Source organism: Podarcis pityusensis, assembly GCF_964106645.2.
Source record: "Podarcis pityusensis genome assembly, chromosome: 3".
In the NCBI taxonomy this organism is placed as follows: domain Eukaryota; kingdom Metazoa; phylum Chordata; class Lepidosauria; order Squamata; family Lacertidae; genus Podarcis; species Podarcis pityusensis.
In genome coordinates this window covers 51,044,770-51,068,245 of record NC_138026.1, presented here as the reverse complement: position 1 = coordinate 51,068,245, position 23,476 = coordinate 51,044,770, and the positions used below count along the sequence as shown (strand labels likewise).

The 23,476-nt window shown below is 38.6% G+C and overlaps 1 protein-coding gene across 4 annotated transcripts in view; it reads left to right on the top strand.

Moving 5' to 3' along the window:
- WASF1 (WASP family member 1) overlaps positions 1 to 23,476 on the top strand; it is a 51,966-nt gene that overhangs the window by 6,463 nt on the left and 22,027 nt on the right. Inside the window, exons 2-5 of one of the 4 annotated variants that reach the window (XM_081000390.1) lie at positions 1,945 to 2,103; positions 7,200 to 7,287; positions 8,132 to 8,190; positions 21,009 to 21,167. In XM_081000390.1, coding sequence (XP_080856516.1) covers positions 8,133 to 8,190; positions 21,009 to 21,167 — 217 coding nt within the window. In that variant the 5' untranslated portion in view covers positions 1,945 to 2,103; positions 7,200 to 7,287; position 8,132. Of the gene's footprint in view, positions 1 to 1,944; positions 2,104 to 7,199; positions 7,288 to 8,131; positions 8,191 to 15,862; positions 16,009 to 21,008; positions 21,168 to 23,476 lie in introns of all 4 variants that reach the window. The other 3 variants (XM_081000392.1, XM_081000391.1, XM_081000393.1) reach the window with 3 other exon arrangements.

Sequence of the window (23,476 nt, the reverse complement as noted above, 5' to 3'; positions counted from 1 at the left end):
CTACATAAAGGATTTCAAAAACTACAGTAACTCGGTTTACGAACTTAATCCATTCCAGAAGTCCGTTCTTAAACTGAAACCATTCTTAAACCAAGGCGCGCTTTCCCTCATGAGGCCTCCTGCCGCCGATGCCCTTCCACCGTCTGGATTCCGTTCTTAGACCAAGGTAAAGTTTGCAAACCGGGACACGAGTTCCGGTTTTGCAAAGTTCATAAACCAAATCATTCGTAAACAGGGCTGTTCTTAAACTGAGGTACCACTGTAGTTAAGCAAATTTAGAAATGGATACCTATTTGGCTGTGTCAGTCTAATGAGTCAACTGAACCGAGAAAGGGTGGAATTCAAAATAGTACTAAGGAGATTCCTCCATCAGGCAAGTATAAATACTTGCACTAATGGCACTATCTCCATTCTCCTCCAGTGAGCTGTTCTAGCAGTTCTCTCAACCTCCTCGGAGCCAACTGGGAGTGGGGGAAGCCCCATTGTGCTAACAGGATTCATTGCACTGGTGGCTTCTGCTATCACAACTATTGAACATCAATAGTTGTCACCTACAGCTCCCAGCTATATCCTATCTCCAGCGCACCGTTAAGGATCAGCAGCCTGTCTTGGAATGTGAGCTTTTCTTTTCAAATATTGGGTAGAAAGCTTCCTTTGCCCGTCATTACCATCTGAAGCAACTACTTACCAATAAACACAAATTCAGGAGCTAGCCCTTTCAACTGATTCAATATTAGCCTTGTCCTCATATTTGCTCAAGTGATGCTATCATGGGGCAACATAATTGGCAGTACCATCAGGGACTCATTAATTTGCCTATTTTCTGTGTGATACGTGTTATCATGTGCCAGCAGTGCCTTTCTGCCTAGACACGAATTGAACATTAAACATGTCAACACTCAGAAACCAGTGGATGAACATGTCTGCTAGGTATTCTCTAACCAACTTCAATTTGAGTCTTTTTCTTGCTTTACTGGATCTCATTTTCATTTGTGCTCTATAATCTGATATTCCTATCCCACCCTTCTTGTCACATTATCAGTTTTGCTGCCTATCATTTTTATCCCATGCATGAGACTTAGGTTTACTTGGTGCATTAAAGACACCACAGCACACATCACCTCTTTTTAAAAAGCCCGATGTAATCATAAAATAAGATCACAGCAAAAGAGTAACATAAATCCCATATGTCAAACAGGATGAATTAAATCCAATCCAAATAACCAAAGATTAAGTGGACTTGAGATGTCCTATTTTGAGATGATTAAAACAGATGGAGTGAGGGATCTCTTAAGCAAGGGGCAGGTGTCAATAAGATTCTTCATTACTTACATGTGGCTTCACATGTAATGAATTTTGTATATAGATAGCATTTGATTTGTATTCTCCCCAAATATAATTAATAATTTTAAGGATTAGGACTTTTTGCTTTGGAAGATACAAATCCTTGAAATACACTCAAAATGTATCCCCCGCCCCAAAGCCGGTGGGGTTATTTTGGACCCCTGCAGCTATTTGATGTACAGTAATTGTAAATTTTGTGCAGCAAACCTGACCCACTTAATACTCTGTGTGCTCCTCAACAACTATGGAGACTGTTGTCCCATGATGTTTTTGTCTCCTTCCCTCCTTCGTATTTAATCCTCCAACATTGTAGATGGTAGCATTGAGATTATAACTTTCTTGTAAAAAAAAGTAGTTGTTTATATATCTAGCAGGTGGAAAATATAAAAAATTCACTGAAAGTCATGTTCATCCATCTCTTAATCTGAAAAATGCCAAAAAAGCCAGTATATTCTAATGTGTGGAATGCAGTTGTAGTCTCAGTCTAGTTCCCAGTGGACAGGTGTTAACATAATAATTTACACCAATTACATCCTTGTTGACAATCATTTGTAGAAAGGTCAAAGATTAAATAGTTTTAAATTAACCTTTCACTTCTAGATGTGACCGTTTCCTGGCCAGAGATGAGACACAAGTGATTGCAGTGTATGCTTTCCTATAATGAAGCAGTACCTGTTTATGCACAGAAGACTATTTTGAGAGTGTAAAATCAAACACCCCCTGGAGTGTTATTGGTAGAAGACAACTGAAAAGCAAAAGGTAAGATAAGATAGATGGTACAAACATAATTTCTGATCTTAGACACATTGGCTGTGATCTGGTAAACTGAATCTGAATGCAAGGTCGAGCGTTCCTATCTTCCAGTACAGTATAGAGAGAATATAGTATACTTTCCCATAATGCAGTGGTAATTCTTATAATTTGGATCAGAATTCCAGTTTCTTTGTCTGAAAAATTGCTTAATTAAATGGTAAATCTATAATTTATCTTGCACATCCCATTTGCTTTCTACCAGTGAAATATTGATTATAATTACCAATTTTAATGTCAAACAATGCAAAATTAATGGGCTTGAGGCAGCTGTCATTTATCTCTGGAAGAGGTAATGTGCAAGCTGCCATTTCCTAATCATGATATTCTTGAAAGTTTCCAACTTCTTCTGCTTGCTGCCTTCCATCTCAACATCAGTTGCCTTGTGTGCAGTTTTTTTAAACACCGGGAGTAACTTGTGTGCAGTCTTTTAAAGTGAAGGTCTTAGCAAGGTGTGCCTTATTGATACTGTGATTTATTTATTAAGGGTACTGAAGTTGGCAAATGGAAACTTGAGAGACAAGACCTTGAGTACTAAAAAAGGAGTTCTAGCAATAGATCAATATGAGTTAAACTGTTTTCCCATGGTTTCCATTTTTTTAATTTTAGAGATGCTCTCCCATAGACTAAGGTAAGAACCAAAGCCCTTTCATGTTGTATGAAGGAGAAATGATGATGGATTGAGAACACTCTTCTAAGAATTGGAGTCTTACTTTCTGTGGATTCTTGTATTTTTTCAGATGATTAATACCCCTATTGAAATCTATATTTCTTTGAATAGTGTTCCTCTGAAAGCAAGTCTTCTGCAACTGTATTTTCAGCCATCAGAGCAGCAGGGGGAATAATGCATTCAAATATGAAATACATCAAACCATATTTGATTTGTTGCTTAGCAGCCAAAGCAAATTATGGAAATTGAAATCTGAAACAGATTGAACATCATGATAGCAAAAGAGTTTCACTTCTGTTTGTACCATCGTATTAAATAACACAATTTCTGTTCTGTGGGCTTTTTCTACACTTTAGCAAAATTGTTCTGCTGATGCTTTCAAAATACACTGTAGAATGAAAGTAGTGTTATAAAGCTCATGTCTGGCTTACAACATCTGAACAGATGAGCACATTAATTAGATATATCAGTAGGAGATATTAGAAGATTCTCAGCATGGTGTTTTAGGGAATGCCTTGAAATTTATTTAATTTACATTCTATTTCAACATATACATTGAAAAATGTGAAAATTACATATTCCAATCTTCTCATAGCTTGCAGAACTATTTTATGCTGCACATCTCCTCCTTGCTGTTGGGGATTCCTCCATCAGGCTAGATACAGGATATCACAATTGAAGCAATGTGAAAAGTTAGAAATCTAGTTAGCTATAGTTTTTAACTTCTGCTGCCTTTTTCTCTGGTGATTGTCAGCAGCAGTGTAAGAAGCCAAGATTCAAGAGTAATTGATAATTAACCAATGCTTCCAATCCAAATTGCTAATTACTGGCATATTATGACTGTGATGCAGTTTTGCAAATAATTATTGAGTGAGGACTTCTGCTGTTACAGTGCAGTCCCACTATTTTGAAATATTTCTGTAATTTCTACATTAGTTCTCTTAAGTCAACTGGGGACAATCTAAATAGCTTTCTACTGTGTTCCCAAGTCAGGACCAGCAATATAATGCTCAAGCAAGGGCCAGTGCCTTTAAAGGGTGGATAGAGACTGTAAGTTTACACAAAAAAATTCCTTCCAGTAGCACCTTAAAGACCAACTAAGTTAGTTCTTGGTATGAGCTTTCGTGTGCAAGCACACTTCTTCAGATACACTGAAACAGAAGTTGCCAGATCCTTCTATATAGTGAGAAGGTGGGGAGGGGTATTACTCAGAAGGGTGGTGGGAATGGGTGATTGGCAGATAGCTGAGATGAGCCTGTTGACGACTCTTAACGACTGCAATAGGTCTTACAGGAAAAAGCAAGGGGTGAGAAGGCGAGAAATGGCTTTGTCATGTATAATGAGATAAGAATCCAAGGTCTTTGTTCAGGCCAGGTCTCTCCATGGTTTTAAGTTTGGTAATGAGTTGTAATTCAGCAGCTTCTCTTTCCAGTCTATTTCTGAAATTCCTTTGTAGTAAAACAGCTACTTTGAGATCTTGTATAGAATGTCCTGGGAGATTGAAGTGTTCTCCTACTGGTTTCTCTGTCTTGTGATTCTTGATGTCAGATTTGTGTCCGTTTATTCTTTGGCGTAAGGTTTGGCCTGTTTGTCCAATATAGAGAGCTGAAGGACACTGTTGGCATTTGATGGCATACACAATGTTAGACGATGAGCAATTAAACAGTCCCGAGATGGTATGTGTGATGTTGTTGGGGCCAGTAATGGTGTTGTCCGGCCCCAACAACATCACACATACCATCTCGGGACTGTTTAATTGCTCATCGTCTAACATTGTGTATGCCATCAAATGCCAACAGTGTCCTTCAGCTCTCTATATTGGACAAACAGGCCAAACCTTACGCCAAAGAATAAACGGACACAAATCTGACATCAAGAATCACAAGACAGAGAAACCAGTAGGAGAACACTTCAATCTCCCAGGACATTCTATACAAGATCTCAAAGTAGCTGTTTTACTACAAAGGAATTTCAGAAATAGACTGGAAAGAGAAGCTGCTGAATTACAACTCATTACCAAACTTAAAACCATGGAGAGACCTGGCCTGAACAAAGACATTGGATTCTTATCTCATTATACATGACAAAGCCATTTCTCGCCTTCTCACCCCTTGCTTTTTCCTGTAAGACCTATTGCAGTCGTTAAGAGTCGTCAACAGGCTCATCTCAGCTATCTGCCAATCACCCATTCCCACCACCCTTCTGAGTAATACCCCTCCCCACCTTCTCACTATATAGAAGGATCTGGCAACTTCTGTTTCAGTGTATCTGAAGAAGTGTGCTTGCACACGAAAGCTCATACCAAGAACTAACTTAGTTGGTCTTTAAGGTGCTACTGGAAGGAATTTTTTTGTTTTGACTATGGCAGACCAACACGGCTACCTATCTGTAACTGTAAGTTTACAGTTACTGAAGTGCTCTACTGCTGATACACTTTTGCATCCCACTCTAATCATTTCTTTTAATTATAATTTTAAAGGTCTTGTGGGTGAAAGTTCTGTATTTGGTCTTAGTTCAACAGTTCAATACTTAGTTCAAAACTTAGTTCAATACTATTCATGGTAGGAAGTCTTGACATTCATCAAATGCTACCTTTTGGAACTGTCACTAGAGATAAAACTGGAACTACTGCAGAACAATTCCCTGGATATCTGTCTCCCAAAATTCCATCTGTGCCTGTTGGCCCCAAAAGCTTAGCAACCTCTGCCAGAGGTTGTGTCCAGAGCATAAAACAGCAAAAAAATACAAACCACAAACCAAAACAAACAAAAAGCCCCCCAAAACCAATTTACATGTCCATATTGTTTTTTAATAAGAATCAAAGAGGTAGCTGGTGTAGATCTTAACCTCCACACGTATATGATTTTGGATGTAGTCTAATTTGTTTGTACATGTTGAAGGAGTGTCAATAAATCAAAAAGGGATTGGAGAGGGCTTTATAGCAGCTGTTGGTGGTAGCTGAACAGCTCCCTACTTGCCATCCTTTTGTGTTATTCTGCCTATTATAGACTAAATTACTTTTAGTCTATAGTGTGTGTGATACAGGATTTGAACTATATGCAGGATTGCAGTAGTGGAATATTTGTATAGGCCTAGGCGCTGTAGTACAAAATTGTGAGTTTTAGAGGATGTGTTCTGGCATTCAGATAGATCCTAGATCAGGCATCCCCAAACTCAGCCTTCTAGATGTTTTGGGACTACAACTCCCATCATCCCTGTCCACTGGTCCTGCTAGCTAGGGATGATGGGAGTTGTAGTCCCAAAACATCTGGAAGGCCGAGTTTGGGGGTGCCTGTCCTAGATCATTCTTTCCTACCTAGAATTTTCCCTATCCAGGCACTGAATATCAATATGTATGGCTATTGTTTACATCAAACATACTGCTTTTCAGATAGACTTTTGAACGCATCACTTTGTTCTGGAGTGCAATCAGCTGATTCAGAATTACTTACTGTATATGTTAATTAATCCACTATGATATCAATTCTAGCCATGTCTCTAATGGAAATAAAGTTTTTGAATTTTGGGGATGAATCTGCAAGAGCTACACATGACAAGCAGGATTCATTTCATACTATTATTAACACACAGTGAATTGACATTAAAGGAAACTCATTGATATTAGAACAAATGAAACAATTAAACACAATTTAAACTACAAACTAGAAGAAATGAGAATTGTATAAACTTGGCATACTAGAATAGACACATACATTTTATTCATAGCTGTGAAAATTCTGTTCAACTGTGTATAGCTATTTGTTCTCAAACTATGCATTATATGGGGCTCCCAATACCTGGGTGTTACTCATCTAAGTGTTACTCAGAGTACACTCATTAAAATTAATGAACATTAATTTCAGTGCATTTACCCTGAGTAAAACTTAGTTGAATGCCACTTGGGTTATTTAAACTATACATATATAGAAATATATGTATGTGTTTTTGTTTAAAACAAACATGGCTTAGACAGACAGCAAGCCTTGGGCCAAGTGTGGCTGCTTAATTCTTTCATAGTTTTTTGGTTCAAAATCCCCAAACTACTTCTACCCCTAGCTTGGGAAAGGTGAACTTTTAGCTGAAATGGTAAAACAGTCCTTTCTGTACCCTGGGTGGTAGCCACCTTCCTAGACTGATTTTGCTTTAAGAAGCACATGCAGATAGGGACAAAACAGGGAACTCTGAAAAGTGTAGTATGAGTCTTAAGATGTAGGCAATTTGAGGTGGCATACTCTGTCCTGATCTGGTGTTAGGCTTAGATCTGATTCTATAGAACTGTATCAATTCTTAATTTCTAGTTCATTCTGACTAAACTACTGTCAGCAAAACTTTCAGTTAATTATTCAGTAGCTGTGAACATTTGTCATCTTGTTAGATTCTAAGTGAACATCATATACAATTTCTTGCTAAAAGATTGAGGTCTGAAGGGAGGGGTGATTGTTCTTTCGGCTGAGGATTACATTGTAAGTATCAAATGCAAAGACAGGTTGTGAGAAGTACAAGTTTGATTAACAGTTTTAAATGTTTTAGTATAACCTTTCTAATCAACGGAAGCTAAAAGACTAGAGTGAAAATCTACAGTTAAACCTAGGTTTAGAAAGTACTACTATTTTGTGTTAATACATGTTGAGTGTAGAACATAAGTGATGACATTGACAGTCATATCTCAGTCTTTTTATAAAACATAATAGGGAGAATGGACCTAGACAATTTTAGGGGATAATTTTTATTTGTTTGGGGTAGTAGAATGCCCCAGACAGATGCATAAATGTTATGTTGGAGAGAAGCACTTTAATATACTTCCCTGAAATAGTTTTTGTTTGGAAAACCCTTTGGGACACTTTAATCCACTATGGAACGTCTATGGGTGGCACTGTGGGTTAAACCACAGAGCCTAGGACTTGCTGATCAGAAGGTCGGTGGTTCGAATCCCCACGACGGGGTGAGCTCCCGTTGCTCGGTCCCTGCTCCTGCCAACCTAGCAGTTTGAAAGCACGTCAAAGTGCAAGTAGATAAATAGGTAAGGTAAACAGTGTTTCCATGCGCTGCTCTGGTTCTCCAGAAGCGGCTTAGTCATGCTGGCCACATGACCCGGAAGCTGTACGCCGGCTCCCTCAGCCAATAAAGCGAGATGAGCACCGCAACTCCAGAGTCGGCCCTGACTGGATCTAATGGTCAGGGGTCCCTTTCCCTTTAATCCAATATGGCAATTCTTTAACAGAAATAAAAAAGTACCACAATGGCAAAACATTAGTAGATTTAGTGAGGGTTTTGTGTTTTTTTACCCTAGGTGTTTTTTGTTTACAGAATGAAAATTTTGAATTACACGTGTCTGAAATTTGTGGACATTGGCTGCAGCTGTGCAGGTGACCATATCCTAGTAGCTCTGCTTCTGTGTAAATTCTGCAATGAAAAGTGACCCTGGTGTGACTTTCAACCTAGTTTATATGGAAGAAAGTTCAATCACCCAACACAACTTTTTCTCCACTCCTACCCTGTCCCTAAATGATTGTAAATGAGAGCTGACTCACACGATGCATCTGCTGTTTGGCTGTAGGGATTGAATGTTTAAGTGTCCCCACATAAAGATGCTAACATTTCAAAGAGAACACTAGGGTTGGAATTCTTCTCCTTGGGCAATGAGATCACAATCAAAGGAGAGGCTATCCAGGGAAGCAAAAGCTTTGAACAGAAGGGGTGGAGCACACAGCATTCACAGGAAATGAACAGCTTGGCACAGAACCACAAAATCTATTTAAAAAAGCAAAAGATACAATAATCATGGCTGTGACCCACTCACAACTAGTTGTGGTTTGGCAAAGAAATATGATTAATAAACATAAAACACTTAAAGATTTGATAATCATCTCAATTGGGGTCAGTAGAGACTGGGTGTGGCCAGGTTGCTGTTGAAAATAATTGTTTCTTTAGCTGCTTTTTGTTTCTCTGCGTATTGGACAAGAATAATTGGATTTTTCTTGTTCTTTTTTTTTTTTTTTTGGAATGCCTAATGTTCTGAACTGCACTCTTAATAGGTTATAACATGACTATCATGCTTTCCTGAGCCTTTCATCTTCACTTTGCTACACTGCACTTCTTCCCACAAACTTGTTTATAGCGCTGTGTGTGTACACTTACCGTATTTTTCGTCCCATAGGACGCTCCGTCCCATAGGACACACCTAGCTTTTGGGGGGGGGGATAAAGGAATTTCCCCCCTTTATTTCCCCCCCAAAACCAGGTCGGGGAACAGCGGGATGGCGGTGCTGCGCCTCCCCGCTGTCCCCCGAGCTTGTGGGGCTGGCCGATGTCTATCCGGCGCGCGGGGCGCTCATCTTCAGGGCGCCCCATGCGCCGGGCAGCAGGCTGCTATCCGAACTGTGGGGATGTCTGCCCAGCGCGAGGGGCGCTCTGCTTCAGGGTGCCCCACGCGCCGGGCGGCAGGCTGCTATCCGCAGCCTAGGGAGCCCTGCGGGAACTCCCGCGGGCTCCCCAGGCTTGCTGATAGCTTCCTGAAGCCTGGAGAGCGAGAGGGGTCGGTGCGCACCGACCCCTCTCGCTCTCCAAGCTTCAGCGAAAGCCTGTATTCGCCCCATAGGATGCACACAGATTTCCCCTTCATTTTTGGAGGGGAAAAAGTGCGTCCTATAGGGCGAAAAATACGGTACACTCTTGTACGCATACCCATATGTTTACGGATGCATCTGTCAGCTGCAGATAGCATTTCATGTGCCTGAGAAAAGTGTTCTTTGACCCACCAAAGCTTATGTCCAAATACTTGTTCGTCTTGAAGTTTCACTGGACTAGCCCCCACCCCCCCAGGATTAATTCTTGGCTTTTTAGACTGCTGTTGAGTCACTAATGGAAAATCTTTAAAAAGAAGGATGTGTTCCAGCTTTGAGTTGGTACACCGAGTACAGAAGCATCCATACACACCAGTGAACCAAGAGGCTGGCCATGTGGTACTGTCTGCTCTTATATTTTGCCCCAAGCTTCTACTGTAGATATGGCATTCTCTGTTTTATCATGGCCATGCTAGACATGTACCTCCAGGGTGAGCTGTGTTATAGCAATGACAAAACTGTTCTGTGCCTTCCAGCAGGGATTCCGAACTGGTCAGGCAGATAAAGGCCCTTGCATGCAGTTAAATCTTGCTTGTAATGCATTGAAAGTTTGGCCACAGTCAATCTGTAGCTGAGGAAAGTCTTGCTGGTAGAGAGATAGGATTTCTGGGAGACCTCTACAACAGCCAATATCCTCCTAGATGTGTCTATTTGTTTGCAGCTCTCTCTCATTCTTTAACCTCCTGTTAGACAAACTTACTCCAACTGCTGCAAAGGTCTGGGTTGTGCACACTTAATTTTTATATTGAAGAAAGGAGGTGGAGATTTTTAGACCTTGAAGCATATTGTGCAGTCCGTGAATCAAAACAACTGTGCTGCTTTGGTTATTTCCCTTAATAGACAATGTATTTTGTGCTCTCCTCCTTTTTTGTTATTGTAAAAATAAGTTGCCACAGTTGGCGTTTTGTGCAGACAAAATCTTTGGATTCAACCCAAAATCACCAGCTCAGGTTCTGAGTAATAACAACACGTGCTTTATTCCTTGTTATTGGAAGGCATGGGGGAGAGAGACAAGAAAGCATTTTCTATTAAAGAAGCTTTTATGATGCAGGGAAGAGGGCATCTAGAATTTGTCACAAGAAGGTAAAAGATACTACAAATAAGAGAATAAACAAAAATTATGCAAAATCATAATACATGATATAGAGCCAGTTTTTCTGAAGGCAGCCTTAGTTTTCACTGCCAGCAACAAATAACAGATCTTGCTTTCTGAATTCTGGTTAAAGAAATAACTGCTGCTCCCCTGCTAAGAACAGCAAAAAAATCTGGGAAACTTGCCCCAATCCTTCTTTTAGCCATACAGAAGATACCACATTCTTCCTTTAGCCATTTTCGTGTTTGTGGCCTCTGCACTGCTGGAAATGTGCATATGTAAAGCTACCTACAGAAGTGTGTGGAGCTTTAAGAACAAGGTATTTGTAGCCCTGGGGATAAGATGGATTCTTCTTTGTGCACAGATAATGTGTACAGTAATATTTATGTTTCTGTAGAAATTTTGAATGTGGCAATATTCATTTTGCTGATATGGACATCTATATCATTTATTCACAAGAATATTGAATCCTATGCCATAGAATATGTATTTCTGGCCATGCAGCATCAAGCTACTCAAGCTACTATGTTGGTCATGGAACACGCATTCACTGTTTGATTTTGTTCATGCAGAAGCCTTATCTTTGCTGCTCTTCATATATTGATGTTCAGTTTGCATATCATAGTTACCACCTCTGTTGACTACAGTACTGCTTTTTCTGTGCAGGAATGATTTCAGTCATTTGTAGGCCCTTTGTTACCATAGTATCATGTCCCCTTACTGCTGCTTCCCTGAGCCTGCATGCTGTACTACTGGCTCCATCTGCTCATTGTTGCTGCCACTAGAGAAGGTTGGGTTCAGGTTCATCCCTCAATACTACTACAGCCACAGAGTCAAAGCTCATATCAGAGAAGTAGGCTTGGGGGAAACAGGGAAGAGAAAGGAAAGTGGCTAGAAAGTGAAGCATTGCCCTTCAAGTCTGGCCTTTCACTTGTTCCCGCATACTACCCCAGCACAGCCTCTTATTTATCAAGCAGTGATCCCAAATGGAAGTGGGAGTGATTCCTAAGGGAGGGAGACAGAAATGGTTGATTCTTTTTCCTGCCAGTGCTACAGGAACTGGAGTCTTTTTCAGTTGCACCATGAGGCAAAAGAGAAGCAGGAAGAGGAGAAAAAGGGCTAAGATTGGGTTGTATAATTGTGCTGTTAAAGCATGCTCACAAGGATAAACAAAAATGGTGGCATCTAGGTCTAATTTTGAGGGTTGCGGTTGGCAGTGGTTCAGTTTGTATGTTGGGATGAGGCCCCTGACAGGTGTCCAACCATGCCAGCTGCTGAGGAGAGGGTGGCCCTCATGCTTCTTAAGGGAAAAAACCCCACATTATTTATTTATTTAGCCCCACCCATCTGACTAGGTTGCATTCTGGGCAGTTTCCAACAAAATATAAAGGGACACAACAATTATTAAAAGCTTCCCAAAACAAGGCTGCCTTCAGATGTCTATGAAAAGTCATATAATTGTTTGAATTTTTGACATCTGATGGGAGGGCGTTTCACAGGACAGGTGCAACTACCAAGAAGGCCCACTGCCTGGTTCTTGTAACTTCTCGCAATGAGGGAACTGCCAGAAGTTCCTCAGAGCTGGGCCTCAGTGTCAGGACTGAATGATGATGGTGGAGGCACTCCTTTAGATGTGTTTGCACCTGGCTTTCTGTTGTTTTTTTTTTAATAAGATATTTATTAGGATTTTCAAAATATTACAAAATAGAAAAAGAAAAAAGAAAAATACAAAATAAAAATAGTTAAAAACAATTCAGTCTTTCAATCACTTATCTTTCATTTGCTTGTTTCCCAGACCTCCTCACGCCTCCCTTTTCTGTATTCCACTTCAATTGTTAGTTTAGCAAATCCCTCCCCTCTTTGTTTATCCTAGTCTTCGATCTTAAAGTATTGTAACATTAAATTTTTACCTATTAATAGTCCATTTTTTCATATTCCCTTATAACATTACAGCTAAAAGCCACTTAGTTTCTATCCAACATCATTCTAACATTCATCAATTTTACAATATTTCTGTAAATAGTCTTTGAACTTTTTCCAATCTTCTTCCACCGACTGTTCTCCCTGGTCTCGGATTCTGCCAGTCATTTCCGCCAATTCCATATAGTCCATCACCTTGATCTGCCATTCTTCCAGACTGGGTAGGTCTTGTGTCTTCCAATACTTTGCAATAAGTATTCTTGCTGCTGTTGTGGCATACATAAAGAAAGTTCAATTGGCCGACTATGCCCAACAGGAAGGCCTCTGGTTTCTTTAGAAAGGTATATTTAAATACCTTTTTCAATTCATTAGAGATCATCTCCCAGAAAGCCTTAATCTTTGGGCACGTCCACCAAAGGTGAAAGAATGTACCTTCGTTTTCTTTACATTTCCAACATTTATTATCGGGCAAATGATAGATTTTTGCAAGCTTGACTGGTGTCATGTACCACCTGTATATCATTTTCATAATATTCTCCCTTAGGGCATTGCATGCCGTAAATTTCATACCTGTAGTCCACAACTGTTCCCAGTCAGCAAACATAATATTATGTCCAACATCTTGTGCCCATTTAATCATAGCAGATTTCACCGTTTCATCCTGAGTATTCCATTTCAACAGCAAGTTATACATCTTTGACAAAATCTTAGTTCTGTTTATAGTTTTGATTTTTCCACCTGGAAGCCAATTTTCTTATCCAAATTATATGCCTCCATTATCTGATAATAATGAAGCCAGTCTCGCACTTTATCTTTTAATTTCTCAAAACTCTGCAATTTCAATTTGTCTCCTTCTTGTTCCAAAATTTCCCAATATTTCGGCCATTTGGCCTCCATATTGAGCCTTTTCTGAGCCTTTGCTTCCATTGGTGACAACCACCTTGGGGTTTTATTTTCAAGTAAGTCCTTATATCTTATCCAGACAGTGTTTGCACCTGGCTTTTGACTACTTACAACCAAGTGAAGATGCCTGGGTGCCAGGATGGCGCCTGACGTCTCCACCATCTGGAGGTGCATGCCTACGGATCATTTGATCTGGACAGTTTTTACACGCTAATACCTCATCTTGTAGAATTCTATCAGTTATATTTTATCTGCATAATTAGAATGAATTTCTGGAACCAAAATGCTTTTTCTGTGCAGCCTAAGCAGAAGCAGTCACCATTAAGAAAAAGAGGTCAGAATATGCCAATATATATGTGGACTGTCCATGGATTTTTTCTTTAAGGTCTGAAAGCTCTTAACCTAGCTCAAGGTTGTCATCTGAACTAACCAGATATTTAACTGAGAATCAATCATAATCAGTCTGTCATATGAAAAATAAGACTTTAGAGCCATCTTGCCCCAAAATGGCAACTAGACATTCTGTTTTGACAACTGTAACTCCTTTTAAGGAGCCATTTGGTGTCTAGGTTATATACCTGAGTTTCTGACACTGTCCTCAGGTATATAGGGCCTAACTGTTTAGGGCTTTAAAGGTCAACACCAGCACTTTGAATTGTGCTCAGAAATGTACTGGAGCCTATATATATATATATATATATATATATATATACACACACACACACACACACACACACACATATATTAGGACTGGTGGTATGTGCTCCCGGCAGCCGCTCTCAGTCACCAGTCTAGCAGCCTCATTCTGGATTAATTGTAGTTTCTGAGTAACCTTCAAAGGTAGCTGTACGTAGAGTGCATTGCAGAAATCAAAACAGGAACATCTCAATTTCTTCCCCCACTCCCCAATCTTGAGAAGCTGAAGAATCTTATTTTTTCATATACGTGGAGCATACTAAAGTTCTCAGTTTTTTCAGGTTGCAAATATATGTACAAAATATTGGTGTGAAAATCAAAACCTACTTATAGTGCTTCTTAACTATGTCATATATACTATGTAATTCAGTGGTACTAGATTTATTCCTAGTAACAGCCGCAGTGGTGGATGTTGGGCTGTCAAATTTCAGCAGCTCCTTCTGGAATGCTAAAATTCAGCATCACCCCCACCTACCTCTCTTGCTCCGTTCTACATCACTGTTGACACGTCCCCTGTGGCACCAGTGTCCAGTGCAGCCGAACCAGTTACACTAGCCTAAAATTGCCTCTGGCAGCAGGGCTGGTTCCAGAAACATTCCTAAGCAGTAGCAGCAGACATAATTAACAACTGGGAAGGGGGGAGGGAATAAACCTTATCAGTAATGGACCAGCAATCCTATTAGATTCCAAATAACTATACTGTCTTGTAAATCTGTCTGGTTCCAATTGGCTACTTTGAAGGAGGAAGAGTTTAAGAACTGGTGCTATTGCTTCTGGGTCAGTGAAAAAGCTGTATGCCCACCTTGGCCTCAAGGCAAAAAACCTGTTCCCTAAGAGCTAGAAGCTCAGTGGAATGAGGACACACCCATGACTTCTGTCTAGCAGGTAGATAGTTTATACATGTGACAAACTGCAATACATTGGAAATTCCTCACCCTTCTGGTGATTTTCTACCTTCATATCAGTTTTTGTAATTTATTGTGTTACTTTATTTGAGAGCTTGGCATTTCTTAGATCAAACAGTGGAGGGACAGAGGCCTCCTCACCCTTTTGCCTTACTCAGCTGCTTAACTTTTCTGTTAGTTTGATCCTTTGTTTCTGGGGCCAAGACACTGTATCAGCTGGAGTTCCCTCTAGTTTATGGAGCTGGCTTAGTCGCTGGGCTAGCTACCCTTAGCTGCTGCTGAAGCCAATGATATCAGGTGGTCTGACTCAACTTCCAGGGATTAGGAATTTGAAAGGGTGGGGGGATTTAGGAAGTGAGGTGTGGACAATGGATGTCAACCAAGAGGTATGTGGACAGTGAGTAACTAGTCATTGATGCTCTGTTGAGGATTCATTTTTTAAAAAAGAAAACTAAATAGGTTTTACCTGGTTTTAAACTGAACTGATTGCTGAAATTTGAGTCTCCACAGAGCCTTATCTAAAAGCTATGCCCATGTATGATTCTAAAATGACTCCCTCTAGCTAGGTTTGTATTGTGTGGAACTGTATTGGTGAGGGTGAGGGGATTATTCCTTCTCCAAAGTTGGGATTTAGTCTAGTTTTTTTGTTTACTGTGGTCCTTGTGGTTTCCTTGCTAGGGTAGAGCTGAAAACTTTTGGTGAGAGAAGTTTGGAAGAGACATTCTTCACTTGGTCATAGCAGAGTTAGTACAGTGGCGGTTGCTTCACGCACATTAAAACTTTGTTAGATTAGCATCTGGCCACATCCATCTTTAAACAAACGTTCCTCATGAAAATACTTCAGCTAGAATACATTACAGACTCTTAGCTTTACAAATAGGTGAATGTTCTATCCACAGTTTCCAGAAATTACAGCAAACAAGTCTCCATCTGCTGGCAGTAAAATGAAGATGAAAAAGGTTCCAAACAGCTTAAGTCTGAGTAAGACTTAGTTGCCGCGGAGCGCAACTCAAACGCACTCAACCCAAAGCACATTCAACTCGAGGTATGACTGTATAGAACAGCAGGGTAAGGTTTCAGTAAAGGTGTTGCTTTTTCCTTTTCCACTCCTCATCCTCTGCAAGAGTCAAACCATTCTACAAAGCACTTACTTGTCATGATCCTATGATCCCATTTGTCTTCAGTGGACAAAGCTGGGGATTCAGAGGTGTAGAAGGGGTTTCCCCTCAGAACTGGCCCTATGTTTTTTTCCTGCAGCACAGCTGGAACCTGAGGAAGCCATTTTGCAGTCTTTGGATTCCAGGCCTGAAGCTCCAACAGAACCAGCACTGTTTGAGTCAACAGCTAGTGATCTTGATGAAGTCTCTTTAACTGATGAGACTTCATTTACTAGAGGTGGAGGTAGTCCTGCAGCTTCATCTAATGCTAAATCTTGGTTTGCTGTTCAGCAAACCTTGCACAGAATTATCCAAGACATTTACTGATTTGCTTGGACTTTGCCTTATCAGAACCTGACTTCTGCTTTGCTTGACTCTTATTTTATCTGAACCTGAATTTTGTCATGCTTGATATTGTCTGACTAGAAGTTGAATTTGGACTTGCTTGACTTTTCCTTGTAAATTTGTGCTTAGCACTCTCGTCCTGCTTGAGCTCAAACCTCACCCAGCTGAGACCACCATCTGAAACGGACAACTATTTTGCTGTTCAAGGTCTTTGTGGGGAAACACCTCTTAGGGGCTGGTGTTACACTGCAGCATTTTGTTGCAAGTCTTTACTTCCATATTCAGAATTTGCATTGCAGAATAGAAGCCACACTTATTCAAGTGTTTGTGTTATTGCAATAGTCAGAATTTCAACTGAATGACTGTGCTATTCATTGTAATGTCAGAATGATAAATATGGGACTTATTGCTATGGCAGTAGTGCCACATGATATTAGTGTTTTGAATCAAAAACAAGCACATTGCAACCTAATGGGATGCTATATATGACTACGTGGTAGCAGTTTTTCAACTCCTTAGGTTGCAAAGAAATTTTATTGTAAAATGGTACTCTCAAAAGAGCAATTACTTCATTTAGTTTGAAAAAACTGATTTAAATATAATTTACTTAACATCTCATAAACATTCTGAAAATTAATAATAACTTGTATAGCTAAAGGTGTACTGTGAGTACAAACTTGAAGTAGGATAGCAATATTTCTCAACAATGGAGCTCAGAATTTTAATTTGATAAAAGAATGCTACTTTACATATTGCTAACCTTTTAAATAAAATTGCAGACCCTTCTGCACAACCCAGCCATGGACTCTCTAGGGCACATTTTGATTTTCAGTAGAAGATTTTAACCCTGCCAAAAATATATCTGTATAGGATATATTCTGAGAACAGCTGGGAAGAGTACTGTCCCTGGTTTGGCTCCAGTTCCATGTTCTGTTGCCAATCAGTACCTCTTTCATTAATTTAGCATTACTGTATTCACATTTATTTACATAGCACCATTAACATATATGGCTCTGTACACAATTAAAGGAAGTAATTCTACCACAAAGCATGTACAGTCTAAAACAATGAATAAACAATACAATTAAAATAAGTTAAAATGTACTTCCACATTTTCAGACTCTAGATCCCCTCACCACACAATAGTTATAAATCAGCCCTTGGAGAGTGATAACAAGCTGATCACTGTAGTAGTAGTAATGGATTTCTTGTATCAGCAGGGGCTTCACCTAGATTACCTTTGAGATCCTTTCCAACTCAGTAATATCTTATATCTAAAACATTTTTAACTTTTATCACTTAAAAAAGCAGTTGTTAATTGGAGTTACAAAATATAAAACTTGATAAATATATTTAGGAAGCTGAAAATTTCTTGGGTAATATCCAGTGTTGGTTATACTCAGAGTAGGCCCATTAGAATTAATGGACTTAAATTACTTAGCAGTGGATAGTACTAATTTCTGAGCAACTGATTTCCTGTGATCTTAAGGAATGTTAGGCAGTTTTTTAATATAAGAGAATAGCATAAATAAAGTAATTTTTAAAATTCTATAATAATTTTTCAAATGAATCTAAATTTAAGTATACATCACTCTTTGAATAATCAGCAAATTAGGTCATATATGATATGAAAGTTCCTAGTGACAGACCTTTGAACAATAGATTTCATTTTGTCTGACATGATTTATTATTTCATTAGCTTCCAATTTCCAACTTGAATCTTCAGTATGGTCAGCACAATGAGCTGCACATATTTATCCCCCCGCCCCGAACATCGCTTCTTGTTGCCTGTATGTCCTAGCCTAGAATTTAGGAGTTATGGTTCATCACCAAATATATCCTCCTCCATTTTTAAAAAAACAACCTTCACATTTCTGAAGAAGAGGGGGAATTGTGAGCACTAGGGTGAGTGTCTCTTTGAAAAGGCAGCACTATTAAGGGAAGACACTGTGTGTTGAATTCCAGTTCTTTTGTGTAAGGGCTGGCGGTCCATTCTGTAGCATCAGAATGACAGGAGGTGTTCAGTATGATTAATGGAATCACAGCTCTGTGATTGACTAGCCCGTCTGTGCTTTCTGTGTATTTAGAATTCTGCCACTGATGACTAATTGTGAAGTTAACATTACAGTAGAGGTTGAACTGCAGTTTTTTTGTTTTTAATAGCAGAGTGAATTTGTGCATCCCTGTTTTAGCTGTTAAAGTTTAGGTGTAAAATAAATGTACAGTACTAGACTGCATTTTGCTATTTATAGGAAATAGGGGACTTTTTGAAGTTGAAATATATTCTAGACTACCTTTAACATAAATTGGTGTGCATTTTATTTAAACTCAGATTATTCAACTGTTGTCTGAATTTGAAAAGCAAGTTATCCTTAAGTAGTGAAATGGATTTGAGATTCCAACTGTACACAAGCAGTGTTCATAAAAAGTAGATTTTTGAGAAGGAAAGCCTTCACAGAACTTTAAAAATTATAATTTATTAATGATGTAATTATATCCTTAGAAGATACAGTTTGTTTAAACTATTCACGTTTTTAGCTTTAAAAAGGGATTGGTTATCTATGGCTGTCAAGAATACAAAGAGCTGTTGTGATCAGCCATAGAGCTTTTGTGGCTGTATGCTATACGTAGCAGCAGTGGAGAGATAATGAATAAGCTCAAAGTGAAATCATTTTGAAAAAAATAGGACTAAAAAAAAAGCAATTTTATACTAAATTACATTAATTTTTATTTTGGGGAGTGCATATAATGGGAACAAAAATCAGCCTGTATACTAATAGATGCACTTCAATGCAGTTTTTTATGGGTTTAACTCACCCTAAGGTAAGCACAAGTCCCCATTGATTTCAGTGGGAGATAGCTGTGCATTTACTTAAATTTCCCATTAAAATAAATGGAGTTAAATGTCCTTAGCTGTAGCTAGATTGTGGAACAGGTATGTTTTTGAAGAATACAAAAACATCAACACTGTCAGAAATGTAAGTGTATTTGTTACTATTATACTGAGTCTTGTAAGCCACGCAGTGAGAGCAATGTGTTCTGAAAGGAGAGTTAACAATTTTTAAATCAATGAATAAAATAGACTAGAAATATGGCTAGACATGTTGTAGTTTTTAATGCGTACAATATATTTTTAGGGCTATTCTTGCTTTCCCTACCTTGAGAGAGAACACTAAAAAAATCTATTTGTTTTTAATGCAATAAAAAGCACATTATTTAGTGACCTAGCCACCATCATCCATGCCTTGGGTAACTTCACAGATTGACTAGTGTAATGCTTCTAGACAGGGCTTCTCTCACTGTCAATTTCAAAACTTCATCTAGTCCACAATGCAGCCAAAATGGAAGAAGGTTTTAGTTAGATTCATACGTACAAATATGAGAAAAAATAATATATATGTAATTTCTCTAAAAGTATACATGTTAAAGAGACAGAACATACAGTGACAGTATCTCTTTAAAAGAAACACAATGATAAAAATTAAGTGGAATGTAAACTAAATTGAATGAATTTAAAAATAGTATTTTTATACAGGCAACTCCCCATTTGCATGGGGGTTGTGTTCTGGATCATTGTGCCACATCAACAGTTGTACGTAAGACCATTCCACCCCCTTCTGGTGTGGAAAACTGTACAGTCAATACTACATCAGAATATAACTGATCCGACACCAGGCAGAATTAACATACCAAAACTTAGGGTATGTTCATATTACTGCTTACTCTGCATCCAGTTTTCTAATTGGATTGGAGCAGATTTGAGGATAAAGCACATCAAACAGAAATATTTGTCAAGAAATCATAGGGTTGGTATGGATTGTAGCTAAAGTCAGCCCAGTATACCTGAAGGAGCTTCTCCACCCCCATCGTTCTGCCCGGACGCTGAAGTCCAGTGCCGTAGTGGCGCCCGCGCTGTGGAACACCCTCCCATCAGATGCTGATGCTGATGGTGAATGCAGCAGTGGGAGCACATTAGATGTGGAATAAGCAGTAGTATGAATGTACTTTTACCAAAGGTACCCATACTTTCAGTGGTCACCTCTAGTGTTGGTTGCAGGATGAGGGATCAAGGACAATGGAATATTTACAACATCCTAGTTTTGAAGACTCTTGATTTGAATTTCATTCAAATTCTGGATGAAAATCATTATTTAATTTTTGTGCTTGCTTTTGTAGTTATATATTAACTAAAACGTTTATGCAAAGAAAACAATTTACAAATAGTTTCTCCAGTTTTTAATTCTTTATTGTTAATCCTGTGTTACCTGAAAGTAAGCCCCATTGTACATAGTGGACATGCAAAGGTCATACTATTCATTTTCTTAAGAAAAGTATTTGTGGCATTAACAACTACATTTGTAGCATTCTCAAGTAAGGGAAGTTCAAAATGAACAGCAGTTGAAAGAAAAACCATTTTGTAGTTCTCTTGACTTTACATTACTGTAAAGAATGTATATAATGTCTAAATTTTCCCATTATCAATAAGTGATCAATGATCTTGCTAATTAAACCATGTTGTAATTTATCTCCTGTCTTTTCCTAGGTGTGCTGTGTCATCGATATCTCAGGATGCCACTGGTAAAAAGAAACATAGACCCTAGGTATCTTTGTCATACAGCACTACCACGAGGCATCAAGAATGAACTGGAATGTGTTACAAATATTTCCTTGGCAAATATAATCAGACAACTAAGCAGTCTAAGTAAGTACCCAGTATATTAAGGGACAGTGCATTTTGAGATAATGTGTAATACAGCTGCATTTTATGGTTAAACAAAATAAAATTACTCTTTTCAAAACAATTCATAATGTTCATCCCATCTTTTCTGAATCATTCCAAAATGTTCTATGTCCCCATCAATTGTGCATTTAACAAAATGTATGATGTGTAGTTTCATTGTTGACTTTAATGGTCTTAAAAGAACTGAACTGGCAGTTTTGCAAAGTTTATATAAAGACTATAGAACTCAGGCAGAAATTTCTCTCTGTACTCTGCCAGCTTGCTATGTTTCTGACCCGCTATTTTGAGGATAATATTGGGATAATACAACTGCCATGTATAAGAACATTTCTCTCTTGGAGAGGCCTCTTTTATGTCCTTCTGTCTTTCAGTAATTTTCACTCTTCATTTGGTTGTTTTTTTAAAAAACAACAACCTAGATTCTAGTTCTGTACACATTTCTGGCAGTTGTACTACTTATGAAGCACAATGACAATCGTTAGTGAATGTTAGTAGCCAACATGTGCAGTTGCCATGCAAAACATAGATATAATAAGGCTCCTGCTCAGTAGGCTAATAGTGTTAACCTAACCAAAGTTAAAGGGACTCGACTGATTTAACAAAAGAACGATTGACTTTTGAGACTGGTAACCTAAAACAGAAGTTTGGTAGCTCCACACAATTTTAAGGAGAGAAGGTTTATATTCCAGCCTGGGGAAAGCTTAATGGTAGAGGCTGCTCCCAAGACATTCTGAATAAAGAGGAAAAGCAGGAAAACAGGTAGTTGCATATGTTTAAATTAGAATAAACAAGAAACAAACCACTGATTTAATGTTCAGAGAAGGGGGGGATATGGGATATTATTAATGGTAAAATTCAGAACCACTTTTCAACTCAAAAAGGGTCCTCAAAAATATAATTGAAAAATAACAATATACAAATAAGCATAAACTACAAAATATTTGCAAAACACAGATTGTGTAAATATGAAGAATATAGATAATAGTATTTTGGAATGTTTTATGTGTTTGCATGAGTACTGTTCTAGTCTATTATGCTTATATTAAGTAGGCAGTAGAAACCTCCAGTCCATGGGCCATGCCATTTTGGGTGGCCATGCCCAACCGTCACTCACTTTATATCATATGACATCAGGTGCAGGATGACTAAAGTTACACCTGCAAAGAACAATCAGATGCCTTAAGAGTTTGCTCCCAGTTGTTTCTTAGCAGCCCTAGCCTACTGTTTTTGCATGGAATCGGAGCCACCTGGTGTCATATGACATCAGATGATTGACAGATGTGGGTTGGCCACTTTTTTATCCAGTCCATTGGACAAAAGTGGTTATCCAACCCTGTCTTAAGTGTTTTGTCATAAACCTTAGGGGTACTGGAAGTAGTCTATACGACCTTTCCTAGTAGCACATTTAATGATTGATCATTTATATATTTCAGTTATTGTACTGTTCTTCTTTTGCAAAAACAAAGACACTATGGCTCTATTTAACCAGATAGCAAGAGTTTGGTAAAGCTGAAATAATATTACAGTCTTACCTGTAGAAAATTGAAGCTGATTTAATATTTCATACCACAGATTTCATATTTTCACTTGTGACCTATGTTCTAAAGTATGCTCATAAAAACTTGTTTATTCATTCCCAAAATAAGAATAATTTTTAAAACATAGCTGTCGGTTAATTGCCCTGAACTACACTTTGCTTTATGTATGTAGCAGAAGTGAAAAAAGGAAACAATAAAGCTTTCCCCCTTTTTTATGTTAATTTTAAATGAAGGAATACTTTAGAACCCTACAGCAATCTTACTGAAATGTATTGTTTTTCCCTCTGAGCTGTAACCACTTCAAAAGGCTATCAGATGGAATATGGTGCCTGCAGTACTGGCCTGAACTGCAACTGTTTCTAGTACATTTTAACCACTGACATTATCATTTTCCATCCTGTGTCAGCCAAATGCATCCTAAGGAGAGCAGCACAGAGCTATAGCATGTGCATAGCTTCTCTAATAAATTAAAGTCTTCAGCTTCTTCAGGATCCTTGACCCAGAAGTTCATTATGACTTCAGTTAAAAAATGAATATACGTCTCTTTTTTCAAATATGCTTATCTGGTGTTTTTATACTGGAGTATTAGACTGAGTATTAGATTAGGGGAAGGCTCTGTCATGTGTTTCTCACTAATTAAAAGTTGTGTATGTGTGTATGGTTTTGTTTTGTTTTTAAAGTGACTACTTTAATTCAGTTCTCTCCAAGTTGGGAGAGATGATAACCAGCACA